Source organism: Ranitomeya imitator, chromosome 1, assembly GCF_032444005.1.
Source record: "Ranitomeya imitator isolate aRanImi1 chromosome 1, aRanImi1.pri, whole genome shotgun sequence".
NCBI classification, from domain to species: domain Eukaryota; kingdom Metazoa; phylum Chordata; class Amphibia; order Anura; family Dendrobatidae; genus Ranitomeya; species Ranitomeya imitator.
Window position 1 is genome coordinate 129,914,568 of NC_091282.1, and position 17,064 is coordinate 129,931,631.

General features: G+C 47.7%; 2 protein-coding genes across 2 annotated transcripts; both read left to right on the forward strand.

The window, feature by feature from the left end:
• Window positions 1-2,288: 2,288 nt before the first annotated feature.
• LOC138656857 (uncharacterized) lies at window positions 2,289-6,314 on the forward strand. The gene is made up of 3 exons (XM_069744208.1): window positions 2,289-2,407; window positions 2,996-3,461; window positions 5,874-6,314. Exons 1-3 carry the CDS (start codon window positions 2,289-2,291, stop codon window positions 6,312-6,314), a joined length of 1,026 nt encoding a protein of 341 aa, XP_069600309.1.
• A 1,127-nt stretch (window positions 6,315-7,441) lies between these two features.
• On the forward strand, window positions 7,442-14,234 carry LOC138656932 (trichohyalin-like). The gene is made up of 4 exons (XM_069744329.1): window positions 7,442-7,469; window positions 8,965-9,438; window positions 10,049-10,348; window positions 13,702-14,234. The coding sequence occupies exons 1-4, from the start codon at window positions 7,442-7,444 to the stop codon at window positions 14,232-14,234; spliced, it is 1,335 nt and encodes a 444-aa protein (XP_069600430.1).
• The last annotated feature ends 2,830 nt before the right edge of the window (window positions 14,235-17,064 follow it).

Below are 17,064 nucleotides of genomic sequence, written 5' to 3' on the forward strand. Positions count from 1 at the left end.
AGAAGAAGACCCAGCTTCAAGTAGAAGACTTGCTACAAAAAGAAGACCCCAGACACAAGAAGAAGATTGCTGGCACAAGCAGAAGATCTGATACAAGAAGAAGACCAAAGGCACAAGAAGAAGACCCCAGGCACAAGAAGAAGACCCCAGGCACAAGAAGAAGACCCAAAGCACAAGAAAAAGACCCCAGGCACAAGAAGAAGACCCCAAGCACAAGAAGATGACCCCAGGCTCAAGAAGAAGACCACAGGCTCAAGCAGAAGACCCAAGGCACAAGAAAAGACCCCAGGCACAAGAAAAGACCCCAGGCAAAAGAAGAAGAACCCAGGCAAATGAAGAAGATCCCAGGCACAAGAAGAATATGATACAAAAAGAAGTCCCCAGACACAAGTAGAGGACCCCAGACACAAGAAGAAGATTGGATACAAGAAGACCCCAGGCACAAGAAGAAGACGAAAAAGGGGGTTTGTTCCTGCTCCAAAGTTTAAAATTAAGTCCTTTATTAATACATGGTAAAAGTGTAAGCTAAATAACTCTCCACAGCACAATAGGAAACAAGCTCGTTTCCTATTGTGCTGTGGAGGGTTATTCAGCTTACGCTTTTACCATGTATTAATAAAGGACTTAATTTTAAACTTTGGAGCTGGAACAAACCCCCTTTTTCGTCTTCCTATTTATACTACGTGGATCAACGTGGAAGTTCCGTGCACCTGCTGTAGCTGCCTGGTGAGCTGGCTTTTTGCTTTTCTCTATGTGTCTACAAGAAGAAGACCCCAAGCACAAGAAGACGACCCCAGGCACAAGAAGAAGACCCAAGGCACAAGAAGAAGACCCAAGGCACAAGAAGAAGACCAAGGCACAAGAAGAAGACCCAAGGCACAAGAAGAAGACCCCAGGCACAAGAAGAAGACCCCAGGCACAAGAAGAAGACCCCAGGCAAAAGAAGAAGACCCCAGGCACAAGAAGAAGATCCCAGGCACAAGAAGAATATGATACAAGAAGAAGACCCCAAGGGACAAGAAGACCCAAGACACAAGAAGAAGACCCCAGGCAGAAGAAGACCCCAGCCACAATAAGAAGACCCAGCCTCAAGCAGAAGATCCAGCCCCAAGAAGAAGATTTGATACAAGAAGACAAAGGCACAAAAAGAAGATCCGAGGCACAAGAAGAAGACCCGAGGCACAAGAAGAAGACCCGAGGCACAAGAAGAAGACCCCATGCACAAGAAGAAGACCCCGAGCACAAGAAGAAGACCCCAGCCACAAGTAGAAGATCGGATGCGAGAAGAAAACAAAGCCATAAGAAGTTGACCCCAGGAACAAGAAGAGCCGGCCTCAAGAAGAAGAAGATCTCATACAAGAAGAAGACAAACCCGCAAAAAGAAGACACCGGCACAAGAAGAAGACCCAGCTCTAAGAAGAAGACCCAGCCTCACGAAGAAGATCTCAAAGAAAGAAGACAAAGTCTCAAAAAGAAGATCTGATACAAGAAGACAAAACAACAAGAAGAATACTCCAGGCACAGGAGGAAGACCTCAGGCAGAAGAAGAAGACCCAGTCACAAGAAGAAGACCCCAGGCACAAGAAGAATTCCCCAGGCACAAGAAGAATTCCCCAGGCACAAGAAGAAGACCCCAGGCACAAGAAGAAGATTTGATACAAAAAGAAGACAATGCCACAAGAAGAATACTCCAAGCCACCAGAACACCCCACCCACCAGTAGAAGACCCCAGCCACAAGAATAAAATCGGATAGAAGAAGAAGACCCAAGGCACAAGAAGAAGACCACAGGCACAAGAAGAAGACCCCAGCCACAAGAAGAAAATCGGATACAAGAAGAAGACCCAAGGCACAAGAAGAAGACCACAGGCACAAGAAGAAGACCCAAGGCACAAGAATAAGACCCCAGGCACAAGAAGAAGACCCCAGGCGAAAGAAGAAGACCCCAGGTGAAAGAAGAAGACCCCAGGCACAAGAAGAAGACACCAGTCACAAGAAGAAGAACCCAGTCACAAGAAGAAGACCCCAGGCACAAGAAGAAGACCCCAGGCACAAGAAGAAGACACCATTCACAAAAAGGAGACTCAGCCTCAAGAAGAAGACCCAGCATCAAGAAGACTCAGCCTCAAGAAGAAGATCTGATATAAGAAGAAGACTGAACCAAAAGAAGAAGACCCCAGGCACAAGGAGAAGATCCAAGGCACAAGAAGACTCCAGGCAAAAGAAGAAGACTCAGCCTCAAGAAGAATACACAGCCTCAAGAAGAAGACCCAGCCTCAAGATCAAGATATGGTACAAGAAGAAGACTGTGCCAAAAGAAGAAGACCCCAGGCACAAGGAGAAGATATGAGGCACAAAAGAAGACCCCAGACACAAGAAGAAGATTGGATACAAGAAGAAGACCCCAGGCACTTGCAGAAGACCTCAACATTAGAAGAAGACCCAGCCTCAAGAAGAAGACCTGCTAAAAGAAGAAGACGCCAGGCACAAGAAGAAGACCCCAGGCACAAGAAGAAGACCCCAAGCACAAGAAGAAGACCCCAGGCACAAGAAGAAGACACCAAGCACAAGACGAAGACACCAGGTTCAAGGAGAAGACCCCATCCTAAGAAGAAGATCTGATGCAAGAAGAAGACCAAAGGCACAAGACAAGAAGAAGACCCCAGGCACAAGAACAAGACCCAAGGCATAAGAACAAGACCCAAGGCACAAGAACAAGACCCCAGGCAAAAGAAGAAGACCCCAGGCAAAAGACGAAGACCCCAGGCAAAAGAAGAAGACCCCAGGCAAAAAAAGAAGACCCCAGGCACAAGAAGAAGACACCAGGCACAAGAAGAAGACACCAGGCACAAGAAGAAGACCCAAGGGACAAGAAGAAGACCCAAGACCAATAATAGGACCCCAGGCACAAGAAGAAGACCACAGCCACAAGAAGAAGACCCCAGGCACAAGAAGAAGACCCCAGGCACAAGTAGAAGACACCATTCACAAAACAGAGACTCAGCCTCAAGAAGAAGACCCAGCATCAAGAAGACTCAGCCTCAAGAAGAAGATCTGATACAAAAAGAAGACTGTACCAAAAGAAGAAGACCCCAGGCACAAGGAGAAGATCCAAGGCACAAGAAGACTCCAGGCAAAATAAGAAGACCCCAGCCACAAGAAGAAGACCCCAGCCACAAGAAGAAAATCGGATACAAGAAGAAGACCCAAGGCACAAGAAGAAGACCACAGGCACAAGAAGAAGACCCAAGGCACAAGAATAAGACCCCAGGCACAAGAATAGGAACCCAGGCGAAAGAAGAAGACCCCAGGCGAAAGAAGAAGACCCCAGGCACAAGAAGACCCCAGTCACAAGAAGAAGAACCCAGTCACAAGAAGAAGACCCCAGGCACAAGAAGAAGACCCCAGGCACAAGAAGAAACCATTCACAAAAAGGAGACTCAGCCTCAAGAAGAAGACCCAGTATCAAGAAGACTCAGCCTCAAGAAGAAGATCTGATATAAGAAGAAGACTGTACCAAAAGAAGAAGACCCCAGGCACAAGGAGAAGATCCAAGGCACAAGAAGACTCCAGGCAAAAGAAGAAGACTCAGCCTCAAGAAGAAGACACAGCCTCAAGAAGAAGACCCAGCCTCAAGATCAAGATATGGTACAAGAAGAAGACTGTGCCAAAAGAAGAAGACCCCAGGCACAAGGAGAAGATACGAGGCACAAAAGAAGACCCCAGACACAAGAAGAAGATTGGATACAAGAAGAAGACCCCAGGCACTTGCAGAAGACCTCAACATTAGAAGAAGACCCAGCCTCAAGAAGAAGACCTGCTAAAAGAAGACCCCAGACACAAGAAGAAGACCCCATGCACAAGAAGAAGACCCCAGGCACAAGAAGAAGACCCCAAGCACAAGAAGAAGACCCGAGGCACAAGAAGAAGACCCCAAGCACAAGACGAAGACACCAGGTTCAAGAAGAAGACCCCATCCTAAGAAGACGATCTGATGCAAGAAGAAGACCAAAGGCACAAGACAAGAAGAAGACCCCAGGCACAAGAAGAAGACCCAAGGCATAAGAAGAAGACCCAAGGCACAAGAACAAGACCCCAGGCAAAAGAAGAAGACCCCAGGCAAAAGAAGAAGACCCCAGGCAAAAGAAGAAGACCCCAGGCACAAGAAGAAGACCCCAGGCACAAGAAGAAGACACCAGGCACAAGAAGAAGACCCAAGGCACAAGAAGAAGACCCAAGGCCAATATTAGGACCCCAGGCACAAGAAGAAGACCACAGACACAAGAAGAAGACCCCAGGCACAAGAAGAAGACCCCAGGCACAAGAAGAAGACACCATTCACAAAAAGGAGACTCAGCCTCAAGAAGAAGACCCAGCATCAAGAAGACTCAGCCTCAAGAAGAAGATCTGATACAAAAAGAAGACTGTACCAAAAGAAGAAGACCCCAGGCACAAGGAGAAGATCGAAAGCACAAGAAGACTCCAGGCAAAAGAAGAAGACTCAGCCTCAAGAAGAAGACGCAGCCTCAAGAAGAAGACCCAGCCTCAAGATCAAGATATGGTACAAGAAGAAGACTGTGCCAAAAGAAGAAGACCCCAGGCACAAGGAGAAGATACGAGGCACAAAAGAAGACCCCAGACACAAGAAGAAGATTGGATACAAGAAGAAGACCCCAGGCACTTGCAGAAGACCTCAACATTAGAAGAAGACCCAGCCTCAAGAAGAAGACCTGCTAAAAGAAGAAGACCCCAGACACAAGAAGAAGACCCCAGGCACAAGAAGAAACACCAGGCACAAGAAGAAGACCCCAGACACAAGAAGAAGACCCCAGGCACAAGAAGAAGACCCCAGGCACAAGAAGAAGACCCCAAGCACAAGAAGAAGACCCAAGGCACAAGAAGAAGACTCCAAGCACAAGACGAAGACACCAGGTTCCAGAAGAAGACCCCATCCTAAGAAGAAGATCTGATGCAAGAAGAAGACCAAAAGCACAAGACAAGAAGAAGACCCCAGGCACAAGAAGAAGACCCAAGGCATAAAAACAAGACCCAAGGCACAAGATCTAGACCCCAGGCAAAAGAAGAAGACCCCAGGCAAAATAAGAAGACCCCAGGCAAAAGAAGAAGACCCGAGGCACAAGAAGAAGACCCGAGGCACAAGAAGAAGACCCGAGGCACAAGAAGAAGACACCAGGCACAAGAAGAAGACACCAGGCACAAGAAGGAGAACCAAGGCACAAGAAGAAGACCCAAGGCCAATAATAGGACCCCAGGCACAAGAAGAAGACCACAGCCACAAGAAGACCACAGCCACAAGAAGACCACAGCCACAAGAAGACCAAAGCCACAAGAAGAAGACCCCAGGCACAAGAAGAAGACCTCAGCCACAAGAAGACCCAAGGCACAAGAAGAGGACCCAAGGCACAAGAAGAAGACCACAGGCAAAAGAAGAAGACCCCAGGCAAAAGAAGAAGACCCCAGGCAAAAGAATAAGACCCCAGGCAAAAGAAGAAGACCCCAGGCAAAAGAAGAAGACCCCAGGCACAAGAAGAAGACACCAGGCACAAGAAGAAGACACTAGGCACAAGAAGAAGACACCAGGCACAAGAAGAAGACCCCAAGCACAAGAAGAAGACACCAGGCACAAGAAGAAGACCCAAGGCACAAGAAGAAGACCCAAGGCACAAGAAGAAGACCCAAGGCACAAGAAGAAGATCCCAGGCACAAGAAAAGACTCAAGGCACAAGAAAAGACCCCAGGCACAAGAAAAGACCCCAGGCAAAAGAAGACCCCAGGCACATGAAGAAGATCCCAGGCACAAGAAGAATATGATACAAAAAGAAGACCCCAGGCACTTGAAGACCTCAACATTAGAAGAGGACCCAGCCTCAAGAAGAAGACCTGCTACAAGAAGACGACCCCTGGCCCAAGAAGAAGATCCGAGGCACAAGAAGAATATCTGATACAAGAAGAAGACCACAGGCACTAGAAGAAGATCTGACACAAGAAGAAGTCCCCAGGCACAAGAAGAGGACCCCAGACACAAGAAGAAGATTGGATACAAGAAGAAGACCCCATGCACTTGAAGAAGACCTTAGCACTAGAAGAAGACCCAGCCTCAAGAAGACCTACTACACGAAGAAAACCCCAGGCACAAGAAGAAGACCCGAGAAAAAAGAAGAAGAACCCAGCACAAGAAGAAGACACCATGCTCAAGAAGAAGACCCCAGCCTAAAAAGAAAATCTGATGCAAGAAGGAGACCCCAGGCACAAGAAGAAGACCCCAGACACAAGAAGAAGACCCCAGGCACTTGAAGAAGACCTCAACATTAGAAGAAGACCCAGCCTCAAGAAGAAGACCTGCTACAAGAAGAAGACCGCAGACACAAGAAGAAGACTCCAGGCACAAGAAGAAGATCTGATATGAGAAGAAGACCACAGGCACCAGAAGAAGATCTGATACAAGAAGAAGTCCCCAAGGCACAAGAAAAAGACCCCAGACACAAGAATAAGATTGGATACAAGAAGAAGACCCCAGGCACTTGAAGAAGACCTCAACATTAGAAGAAGACTCAGCCTCAAGAAGAAGACCTGCTACAAAAAGAAGACCCCAGACACAAGAAGAAGATTACTGGCACAAGAAGAAGATCTGATAGAAGAAGAAGACCAAAGGCACAAGAAGAAGACCCCAGGCACAAGAAGAAGACCCCAGGCACAAGAAGAAGACCCCAGGCACAAGAAGAAGACCCCAAGCACAAGAAGAAGACCCCAAGCACAAGAAAAAGACCCCAGGCACAAGAAGAAGACCCCAAGCACAAGGAGATGACCACAGGCACAAGAAGAAGACCCAGGCACAAGAAGACCCAAGGCACAAGAAGAATACCCCAGGCACAAGAAAAGACCCCAGGCACAAGAAAAGACCCCAGGCACAAGAAAAGACCCCAGGCAAAAAGAAGAAGAACCCAGGCACATGAAGAAGATCCCAGGCACAAGAAGAATATGATACACCAAGAAGACCCCAGGCACAAGAAGAAGACCCCAAGCACAAGAAGACAACCCCAGGCACAAGAAGAAGACCACAGCCACAAGAAGAAGACCCAAGGCAGAAGAAGAAGACCCCAGGCACAAGAAGAAGACCCCAGGCACAAGAAGAAGACCCCAGGCAAAAGAAGAAGATCCCAGGCACAAGAAGAATATGATACAAGAAGACCCCAAGGGACAAGAAGACCCAAGACACAAGAAGAAGACCCCAGGCTGAAGAAGGCCCCAGCCACAATAAGAAGACCCAGCCTCAAGCAGAAGACCCAGCCCCAAGAAGAAGATTTGATACAAGAAGAAGACAGAGGCACAAGAAGAAAATCCGAGGCACAAGAAGAAGACCCCAGGCACAAGAAGAAGACCCCAGGCACAAGAAGAAGACCCAGCCACAAGTAGAAGATCGGATGCGAGAAGAAAACAAAGCCATAAGAAGTTGACCCCAGGAACAAGAAGAGCCAGCCTCAAGAAGAAGATCTCATACAAGAAGAAGACAAACCCGCAAAAAGAAGACACTGGCACAAGAAGAAGACCCAAGGCATAAGAACAAGACCCAAGGCACAAGAACAAGACCCCAGGCAAAAGAAGAAGACCCCAGGCAAAAGACGAAGACCCCAGGCAAAAGAAGAAGACCCCAGGCAAAAGAAGAAGACCCCAGGCACAAGAAGAAGACACCAGGCACAAGAAGAAGACACCAGGCACAAGAAGAAGACCCAAGGCACAAGAAGAAGACCCAAGACCAATAATAGGACCCCAGGCACAAGAAGAAGACCACAGCCACAAGAAGAAGACCCCAGGCACAAGAAGAAGACCCCAGGCACAAGTAGAAGACACCATTCACAAAACGGAGACTCAGCCTCAAGAAGAAGACCCAGCATCAAGAAGACTCAGCCTCAAGAAGAAGATCTGATACAAAAAGAAGACTGTACCAAAAGAAGAAGACCCCAGGCACAAGGAGAAGATCCAAGGCACAAGAAGACTCCAGGCAAAATAAGAAGACCCCAGCCACAAGAAGAAGACCCCAGCCACAAGAAGAAAATCGGATACAAGAAGAAGACCCAAGGCACAAGAAGAAGACCACAGGCACAAGAAGAAGACCCAAGGCACAAGAATAAGACCCCAGGCACAAGAATAGGAACCCAGGCGAAAGAAGAAGACCTGTTGTGAATTCTGTGGCTGAATTCACTCCTGTGGTCACAAGTGGTACTGCAGTTTCTGAGCTTCCTCCCTCAGGTGTTCTGGTGAGCTCGTTAACTGCTTCATTACTTAACTCCGCCTGATGCTGCTATCCTTGCTCCTTGTCAATGTTTCAGTGTTGGATCTGAGCTTCTCCTGATTGTTCCTGTGTCCTGCTGCTCTGTATAGCTAAGTGCTTTTTGCTTTTTTGTTGCTTTTTTTCTGTCCAGCTTGTCTTTTGTTTTGCTGGAAGCTCTGAGACGCAAAGGGTGTACCGCCGTGCCGTTAGTTCGGCACGGTGGGTTTTTTTTTGCCCCCTTTGCGTGGTTTTGCTTTAGGGTTTTTTGTAGACTGCAAAGTTCGCTTTACTGTCCTCGCTCTGTCCTAGAATATCGGGCCCCACTTTGCTGAATCTATTTCATCCCTACGTTTTGTCTTTTCATCTCACTCACAGTCATTATATGTGGGGGGCTGCCTTTTCCTTTGGGGAATTTCTCTGGGGCAAGTCAGGCCTATTTTTCTATCTTCAGGCTAGCTAGTTTCTTAGGCTGTGCCGAGTTGCCTAGGTAGTTGTTAGGCGCAATCCACAGCCGCTTTTAGTTGTGTTTAGGATAGGATCAGGTGTGCAGTCTACAGAGTTTCCACGTCTCAGAGCTCGTTCTTGTATTTTTGGGTATTTTGTCAGATCACTGTGTGCGCTCTGATCGCTAAGCACACTGTGTTTCTGGATTGCCTTCATAACACCTGTCATTAGCAAACATAACAAAGACCCCAGGCGAAAGAAGAAGACCCCAGGCACAAGAAGACCCCAGTCACAAGAAGAAGAACCCAGTCACAAGAAGAAGACCCCAGGCACAAGAAAAAGACCCCAGGCACAAGAAGACACCATTCACAAAAAGGAGACTCAGCCTCAAGAAGAAGACCCAGCATCAAGAAGACTCAGCCTCAAGAAGAAGATCTGATATAAGAAGAAGACTGTACCAAAAGAAGAAGACCCCAGGCACAAGGAGAAGATCCAAGGCACAAGAAGACTCCAGGCAAAAGAAGAAGACTCAGCCTCAAGAAGAAGACACAGCCTCAAGAAGAAGACCCAGCCTCAAGATCAAGATATGGTACAAGAAGAAGACTGTGCCAAAAGAAGAAGACCCCAGGCACAAGGAGAAGATACGAGGCACAAATGAAGACCCCAGACACAAGAAGAAGATTGGATACAAGAAGAAGACCCCAGGCACTTGCAGAAGACCTCAACATTAGAAGAAGACCCAGCCTCAAGAAGAAGACCTGCTAAAAGAAGACCCCAGACACAAGAAGAAGACCCCATGCACAAGAAGAAGACCCCAGGCACAAGAAGAAGACCCCAAGCACAAGAAGAAGACCCCAGGCACAAGAAGAAGACCCCAAGCACAAGACGAAGACACCAGGTTCAAGAAGAAGACCTCATCCTAAGAAGACGATCTGATGCAAGAAGAAGACCAAAGGCACAAGACAAGAAGAAGACCCCAGGCACAAGAAGAAGACCCAAGGCATAAGAACAAGACCCAAGGCACAAGAACAAGACCCCAGGCAAAAGAAGAAGACCCCAGGCAAAAGAAGAAGACCCCAGGCAAAAGAAGACCCCAGGCAAAAGAAGAAGACCCCAGGCACAAGAAGAAGACCCCAGGCACAAGAAGAAGACACCAGGCACAAGAAGAAGACCCAAGGCACAAGAAGAAGACCCAAGGCCAATATTAGGACCCCAGGCACAAGAAGAAGACCACAGACACAAGAAGAAGACCCCAGGCACAAGAAGAAGACCCCAGGCACAAGAAGAAGACACCATTCACAAAAAGGATACTCAGCCTCAAGAAGAAGACCGAGCATCAAGAAGACTCAGCCTCAAGAAGAAGATCTGATACAAAAAGAAGACTGTACCAAAAGAAGAAGACCCCAGGCACAAGGAGAAGATCGAAGGCACAAGAAGACTCAGCCTCAAGAAGAAGACGCAGCCTCAAGAAGAAGACCCAGCCTCAAGATCAAGATATGGTACAAGAAGAAGACTGTGCCAAAAGAAGAAGACCCCAGGCACAAGGAGAAGATACGAGGCACAAAAGAAGACCCCAGACACAAGAAGAAGATTGGATACAAGAAGAAGACCCCAGGCACTTGCAGAAGACCTCAGCATTAGAAGAAGACCCAGCCTCAAGAAGAAGAAGAACTGCTAAAAGAAGAAGACCCCAGACACAAGAAGAAGACCCCAGGCACAAGAAGAAGACCCCAGGCACAAGAAGAAGACCCCAAGCACAAGAAAAAGACCCCAGGCACAAGAAGAAGACTCCAAGCACAAGACGAAGACACCAGGTTCCAGAAGAAGACCCCATCCTAAGAAGAAGATCTGATGCAAGAAGAAGACCAAAGGCACAAGACAAGAAGAAGACCCCAGGCACAAGAAGAAGACCCAAGGCATAAGAACAAGACCCAAGGCACAAGATCTAGACCCCAGGCAAAAGAAAAAGACCCCAGGCAAAATAAGAAGACCCCAGGCAAAAGAAGAAGACCCGAGGCACAAGAAGAAGACCCCAGGCACAAGAAGAAGACACCAGGCACAAGAAGAAGACACCAGGCACAAGAAGAAGACACCAGGCACAAGAAGGAGAACCAAGGCACAAGAAGAAGACCCAAGGCCAATAATAGGACCCCAGGCACAAGAAGAAGACCACAGCCACAAGAAGACCACAGCCACAAGAAGACCACAGCCACAAGAAGACCAAAGCCACAAGAAGAAGACCCCAGGCACAAGAAGAAGACCACAGCCACAAGAAGACCCAAGGCACAAGAAGAGGACCCAAGGCACAAGAAGAAGACCCCAGGCAAAAGAAGAAGACCCCAGGCAAAAGAAGAAGACCCCAGGCAAAAGAAGAAGACCCCAGGCAAAAGAAGAAGACCCCAGGCACAAGAAGAAGACACCAGGCACAAGAAGAAGACACTAGGCACAAGAAGAAGACACCAGGCACAAGAAGAAGACCCCAAGCACAAGAAGAAGACCCCAGGCACAAGAAGAAGACCCAAGGCACAAGAAGAAGACCCAAGGCACAAGAAGAAGACCCAAGGCACAAGAAGAAGATCCCAGGCACAAGAAAAGACTCAAGGCACAAGAAAAGACCCCAGGCACAAGAAAAGACCCCAGGCACAAGAAAAGACCCCAGGCAAAAGAAGACCCCAGGCACATGAAGAAGATCCCAGGCACAAGAAGAATATGATACAAGAAGAAGACCCCAGGCACTTGAAGACCTCAACATTAGAAGAGGACCCAGCCTCAAGAAGAAGACCTGCTACAAGAAGACGACCCCTGGCCCAAAAAGAAGATCCGAGGCACAAGAAGAATATCTGATACAAGAAGAAGACCACAGGCACCAGAAGAAGATCTGACACAAGAAGAAGTCCCCAGGCACAAGAAGAGGACCCCAGACACAAGAAGAAGATTGGATACAAGAAGACTACATGCACTTGAAGAAGACCTTAGCACTAGAAGAAGACCCAGCCTCAAGAAGACCTACTACACGAAGAAAACCCCAGGCACAAGAAGAAGACCCAAGAAAAAAGAAGAAGAACCCAGCACAAGAAGAAGACACCATGCTCAAGAAGAAGACCCCAGCCTAAAAAGAAAATCTGATGCAAGAAGGAGACCCCAGGCACAAGAAGAAGACCCCAGACACAAGAAGAAGACCCCAGACACAAGAAGAAGACCCCAGGCACTTGAAGAAGACCTCAACATTAGAAGAAGACCCAGCCTCAAGAAGAAGACCTGCTACAAGAAGAAGACCGCAGACACAAGAAGAAGACTCCAGGCACAAGAAGAAGATCTGATAAAAGAAGAAGACCACAGGCACCAGAAGAAGATCTGATACAAGAAGAAGTCCCCAAGGCACAAGAAAAAGACCCCAGACACAAGAATAAGATTGGATACAAGAAGAAGACCCCAGGCACTTGAAGAAGACCTCAACATTAGAAGAAGACCCAGCCTCAAGAAGAAGACCTGCTACAAAAAGAAGACCCCAGACACAAGAAGAAGATTACTGGCACAAGAAGAAGATCTGATACAAGAAGAAGACCAAAGGCACAAGAAGAAGACACCAGGCACAAGAAGAAGACCCCAAGCACAAGAAGAAGACCCCAAGCACAAGAAAAAGACCCCAGGCACAAGAAGAAGACCCCAAGCACAAGAAGATGACCACAGGCACAAGAAGAAGACCCAAGGCACAAGAAGACCCAAGGCACAAGAAGAATACCCCAGGCACAATAAAAGACCCCAGGCACAAGAAAAGACCCCAGGCAAAAAGAAGAAGAACCCAGGCACATGAAGAAGATCCCAGGCACAAGAAGAATATGATACAAGAAGAAGTCCCCAGGCACAAGAAGAAGAGGACCCCAGACACAAGAAGAAGACCCCAGGCACAAGAAGAAGACCCCAAGCACAAGAAGACAACCCCAGGCACAAGAAGAAGACCACAGCCACAAGAAGAAGACCCAAGGCAGAAGAAGAAGACCCAAGGCACAAGAAGAAGACCCCAGGCACAAGAAGAAGACCCCAGGCACAAGAAGAAGACCCCAGGCAAAAGAAGAAGATCCCAGGCACAAGAAGAATATGATACAAGAAGACCCCAAGGGACAAGAAGACCCAAGACACAAGAAGAAGACCCCAGGCTGAAGAAGGCCCCACCACAATAAGAAGACCCAGCCTCAAGCAGAAGACCCAGCCCCAAGAAGAAGATTTGATACAAGAAGAAGACAGAGGCACAAGAAGAAAATCCGAGGCACAAGAAGAAGACCCCAGGCACAAGAAGAAGACCCCAGGCACAAGAAGAAGACCCAGCCACAAGTAGAAGATCGGATGCGAGAAGAAAACAAAGCCATAAGAATTTGACCCCAGGAACAAGAAGAGCCAGCCTCAAGAAGAAGATCTCATACAAGAAGAAGACAAACCCGCAAAAAGAAGACACTGGCACAAGAAGAAGACCCAGCCTTAAGAAGAAGACCCAGCCTCACAAAGAAGATCTCAAAGAAAGAAGACAAAGTCTCAAAAAGAAGATCTGATACAAGAAGACAAAACAACAAGAATACTCCAGGAACGAGAGGAAGACCTCAGGCAGAAGAAGAAGACCCAGTCACAAGAAGAAGACCCCAGGCACAAGAAGAATTCCCCAGGCACAAGAAGAATTCCCCAGGCACAAGAAGAAGACCCCATGCACAAGAAGAAGATCTGATACAAAAAGAAGACAACGCCACAACAAGAATACCCCAAGCCACCAGAAAACCCCACCCACGAGAAGAAGACCCCAGCCACAAGAATAAAATCGGATACAAGAAGAAGACCCTAGGCAAAGAAGAAGACCCCAGCCACAAGAAGAAGACCCCAGCCACAAGAAGAAAATCGGATACAAGAAGAAGACCCAAGGCACAAGAAGAAGACCACAGGCACAAGAAGAAGGCCCAAGGCTCAAGAATAAGACCCCAGGCGAAAGAAGAAGACCCCAGGCACAAGAAGAAGACCCCAGTCACAAGAAGAAGAACCCAGTCACAAGAAGAAGACGCCAGGCACAAGAAGAAGACCCCAGGCACAAGAAGAAGACACCATTCACAAAAAGGAGACTCAGCCTCAAGAAGAAGACCCAGCATCAAGAAGACTCAGCCTCAAGAAGAAGATCTGATACAAGAAGAAGACTGTACCAAAAGAAGAAGACCACAGGCACAAGGAGAAGATCCAAGGCACAAGAAGACTCCAGGCAAAAGAAGAACACTCAGCCTCAAGAAGAAGACACAGCCTCAAGAAGAAGACCCAGCCTCAAGATCAAGATATGGTACAAAAAGAAGACTGTGCCTAAAGAAGAAGACCCCAGGCACAAGGAGAAGATCCAAGGCACAAGAAGACCAAGCCACAAGAAGAAGACCCAGCCTCAAGAAGAAGACCTGCTACAAGAAGAAGACCCCAGGCACAAGAATAAGAACCAAGGTAAAAGAAGAAAAACCCAGCACAAGAAGAAGATCTGATACAAGAAGTCCCCAGGCACAAGAAGAAGGCCCCAGACACAAGAGGAAGATTGGATACAAGAAGAAGACCTTAGGCACTTGAAGAAGACCTCAGCATTAAAAGAAGACCCAGCCTCAAGAAGAAGACCTGCTACAAGAAGGAGACCCCAGGCACAAGAAGAAGACCCAAGAAAAAAGAAGAAGAAATCAGCACAAGAAGAAGACACCAGGCTCAAGAAGAAGACACCAGGCACAAGAAGAAGACCCCCGGCACAAGAAGAAGACCCCAGGCACAAGAAGAAGACCCCAGGCACAAGAAGAAGACCCAAGGCACAATAAGAACTGATGCAAGAAGAAGACCCCAGGCACAAGAAGAAGAACCAAGCACAAGAAGAAGACACCAGGCTCAAGAAGAAGACCCAGAACAAGAAGAACTGATGCAAGAATAAGACCCCAGGCACAAGAATAAGACCCCAGGCACAAGAAGAAGACCCCAGGCACAAGAAGAAGACCCCAGGCACAAGAAGAAGACCCCATGCACAAGAAAAAGACCCCAGGCACAAGAAAAAGACCCCAGGCACAAGAAGAAGACCACAGCCACAAGAAGAAGACACCAGGAAACAAGAAGAAGACCACAGCCACAAAAGGAAGACGCAAGGCACAAGAAGTAGACCTCAGGCACAAGAAGAAGACCCCAGGCACAAGAATAAGACCCCAGGCACAAGAAGAAGTCCCCAGGCAAAAGAAGAATACCCCAGGCAAAAGAAGAAGATCCCAGGCACAATAAGAATATGATATAAGGAGACGACCCCAGGGACAAGAAGATCCAAGATACAAGAAGAAGACCCCAGCCACAATAAGAAGACCCAGCCTCAAGAAGAAGACCCAGCCCCAAGAAGAAGATATGATAGAAGAATAAGACAAAAGCACAAGAAGAAGATCCAAGGCACAAGAAGATCTCAGGCACAAGAAGAAGGCCCCAGGCACCAGAAGAAGATCCCTGGCAAAATAAGAAGACCCCAGGCACAAGAAGAAGACCCCAGGCACAAGAAGTTCTGATGCAAGAAGAAGACCCCAGGCACAAGAGGAAGACACAAGGTAAAAGAAGAAGAACCCAGCACAAGAAGAAGACACCAGGCTAAAGAAGAAGACCCCAGCACAAGAAGATCTGATGCAAGAAGAAGACCCCAGGCACAAGAAGAAGACACAAGGTAAAAGAAGAAGGCCCAAGCACAAGAAGAAGTCCCAAGGCACAAGAAGAAGACCCAAGGCACAAGAAGAAGACCTCAGGCACAAGAATAAGACCCCAGGCACAAGAATAATACCCCAGGCACAAGAATAATACCCCAGGCACAAGAAGAATACCCCAGGCAAAGGAAGAATACCCCAGGCAAAAGAAGAAGATCCCAGGCACAAGAATAATATGATACAAGAAGAAGACCCAAGGCACAAGAAGAAGACCCAAGGCACAAGAAGAAGACCCAAGGCACAAAAAAAAAGACCCAAGGCACAAGAAAAAAGACCCAAAGCACAAGAATAAGACCCCAGGTACAAGAAGAAGACCCCAGGCACAAGAAGAAGACCCAGGCACAAAAAAATATGATACAAGAAGAAGACCCTAGGCAGAAGAAGACCCCAGCCACAAAAAGAAGACCCCAGGCACAAGAAGAAGACCCCAGGCACAAGAAGAAGACCCCAGGCACAAGAAGAAGACCCCAGGCACAAGAAAAAAGACCCAAGGCACAAGAAAAAAGACCCAAAGCACAAGAATAAGACCCCAGGTACAAGAATAAGACCCCAGGCACAAGAAGAAGACCCAGGCACAAAAAAATATGATACAAGAAGAAGACCCTAGGCAGAAGAAGACCCCAGCAACAAAAAGAAGACCCCAGGCACAAGAAGAAGACCCCAGGCACAAAAAGAAGACCCCAGGCACAAGAAGAAGACCCCAGGCACAAGAAGAATATGATACAAGAAGAAGACCCCATGGACAAGAAGACCCAAGACACAGGAAGAAGACCCCAGGCAGAAGAAGACCCCAGCCACAATAAGAAGACCCAGCCTCAAGAAGAAGACGCAGCCCCAAGAAGAAGATTTGATAGAAGAAGACAAAGGCACATGAAGAAGATCAGAGGCACAAGAAGAAGACCCCAGGCACAAGAATAAGACCTCAGGCACAAGAATAAGACCCCAGGCACAAGAAGAAAACACCAGCCACAAGAAGAAGACACCAGCCACAAGAAGAAGACCCAGCCTCAAGAACAACATCTTACAAGGGAAGAAGACAAAGGCGTAAGAAGAAGACAGCAGGAACATGAAGAAGACCCCAGGCATACGAAAAAGATCCCAGGCACAAGAAGAAGATCTGATACAAGAAGAAGACCACAGGCACAAGAAGAAGATCTGATACAAGAAGAAGTCCCCAGGCACAAGAAGAAGATTGGATTCAAGAAGAAGACCCAAGGCACTTGAAGAAGACCTCAGCATCAGAAGAAGACCCAGCCTCAAGAAGAAGACCTGCTACAAGAAGAAGATCCCAGGCACAAGAAGATCTGATACAAGAAGAAGACCACAGGCACCAGAAGAAGACCCCAGGCACAAGAATAAGACCCGAGGCACAAAAAGAAAACACCAGCCACAAGAAGAAGACACCAGCCACAAGAAGAAGACCCAGCCTCAAGAACAACATCTTACAAGGGAAGAAGACAAAGGCAGAAGAAGCAGATCTGATACAAGAAGAAGACCACAGGCACAAGAAGAAGATCTGATACAAGAAGAAGTCCCCAGGCACAAGAAGAAGACCCCAGCCACAATAAGAAGACCCAGCCTCAAGAAGAAGACCCAGCCCCAA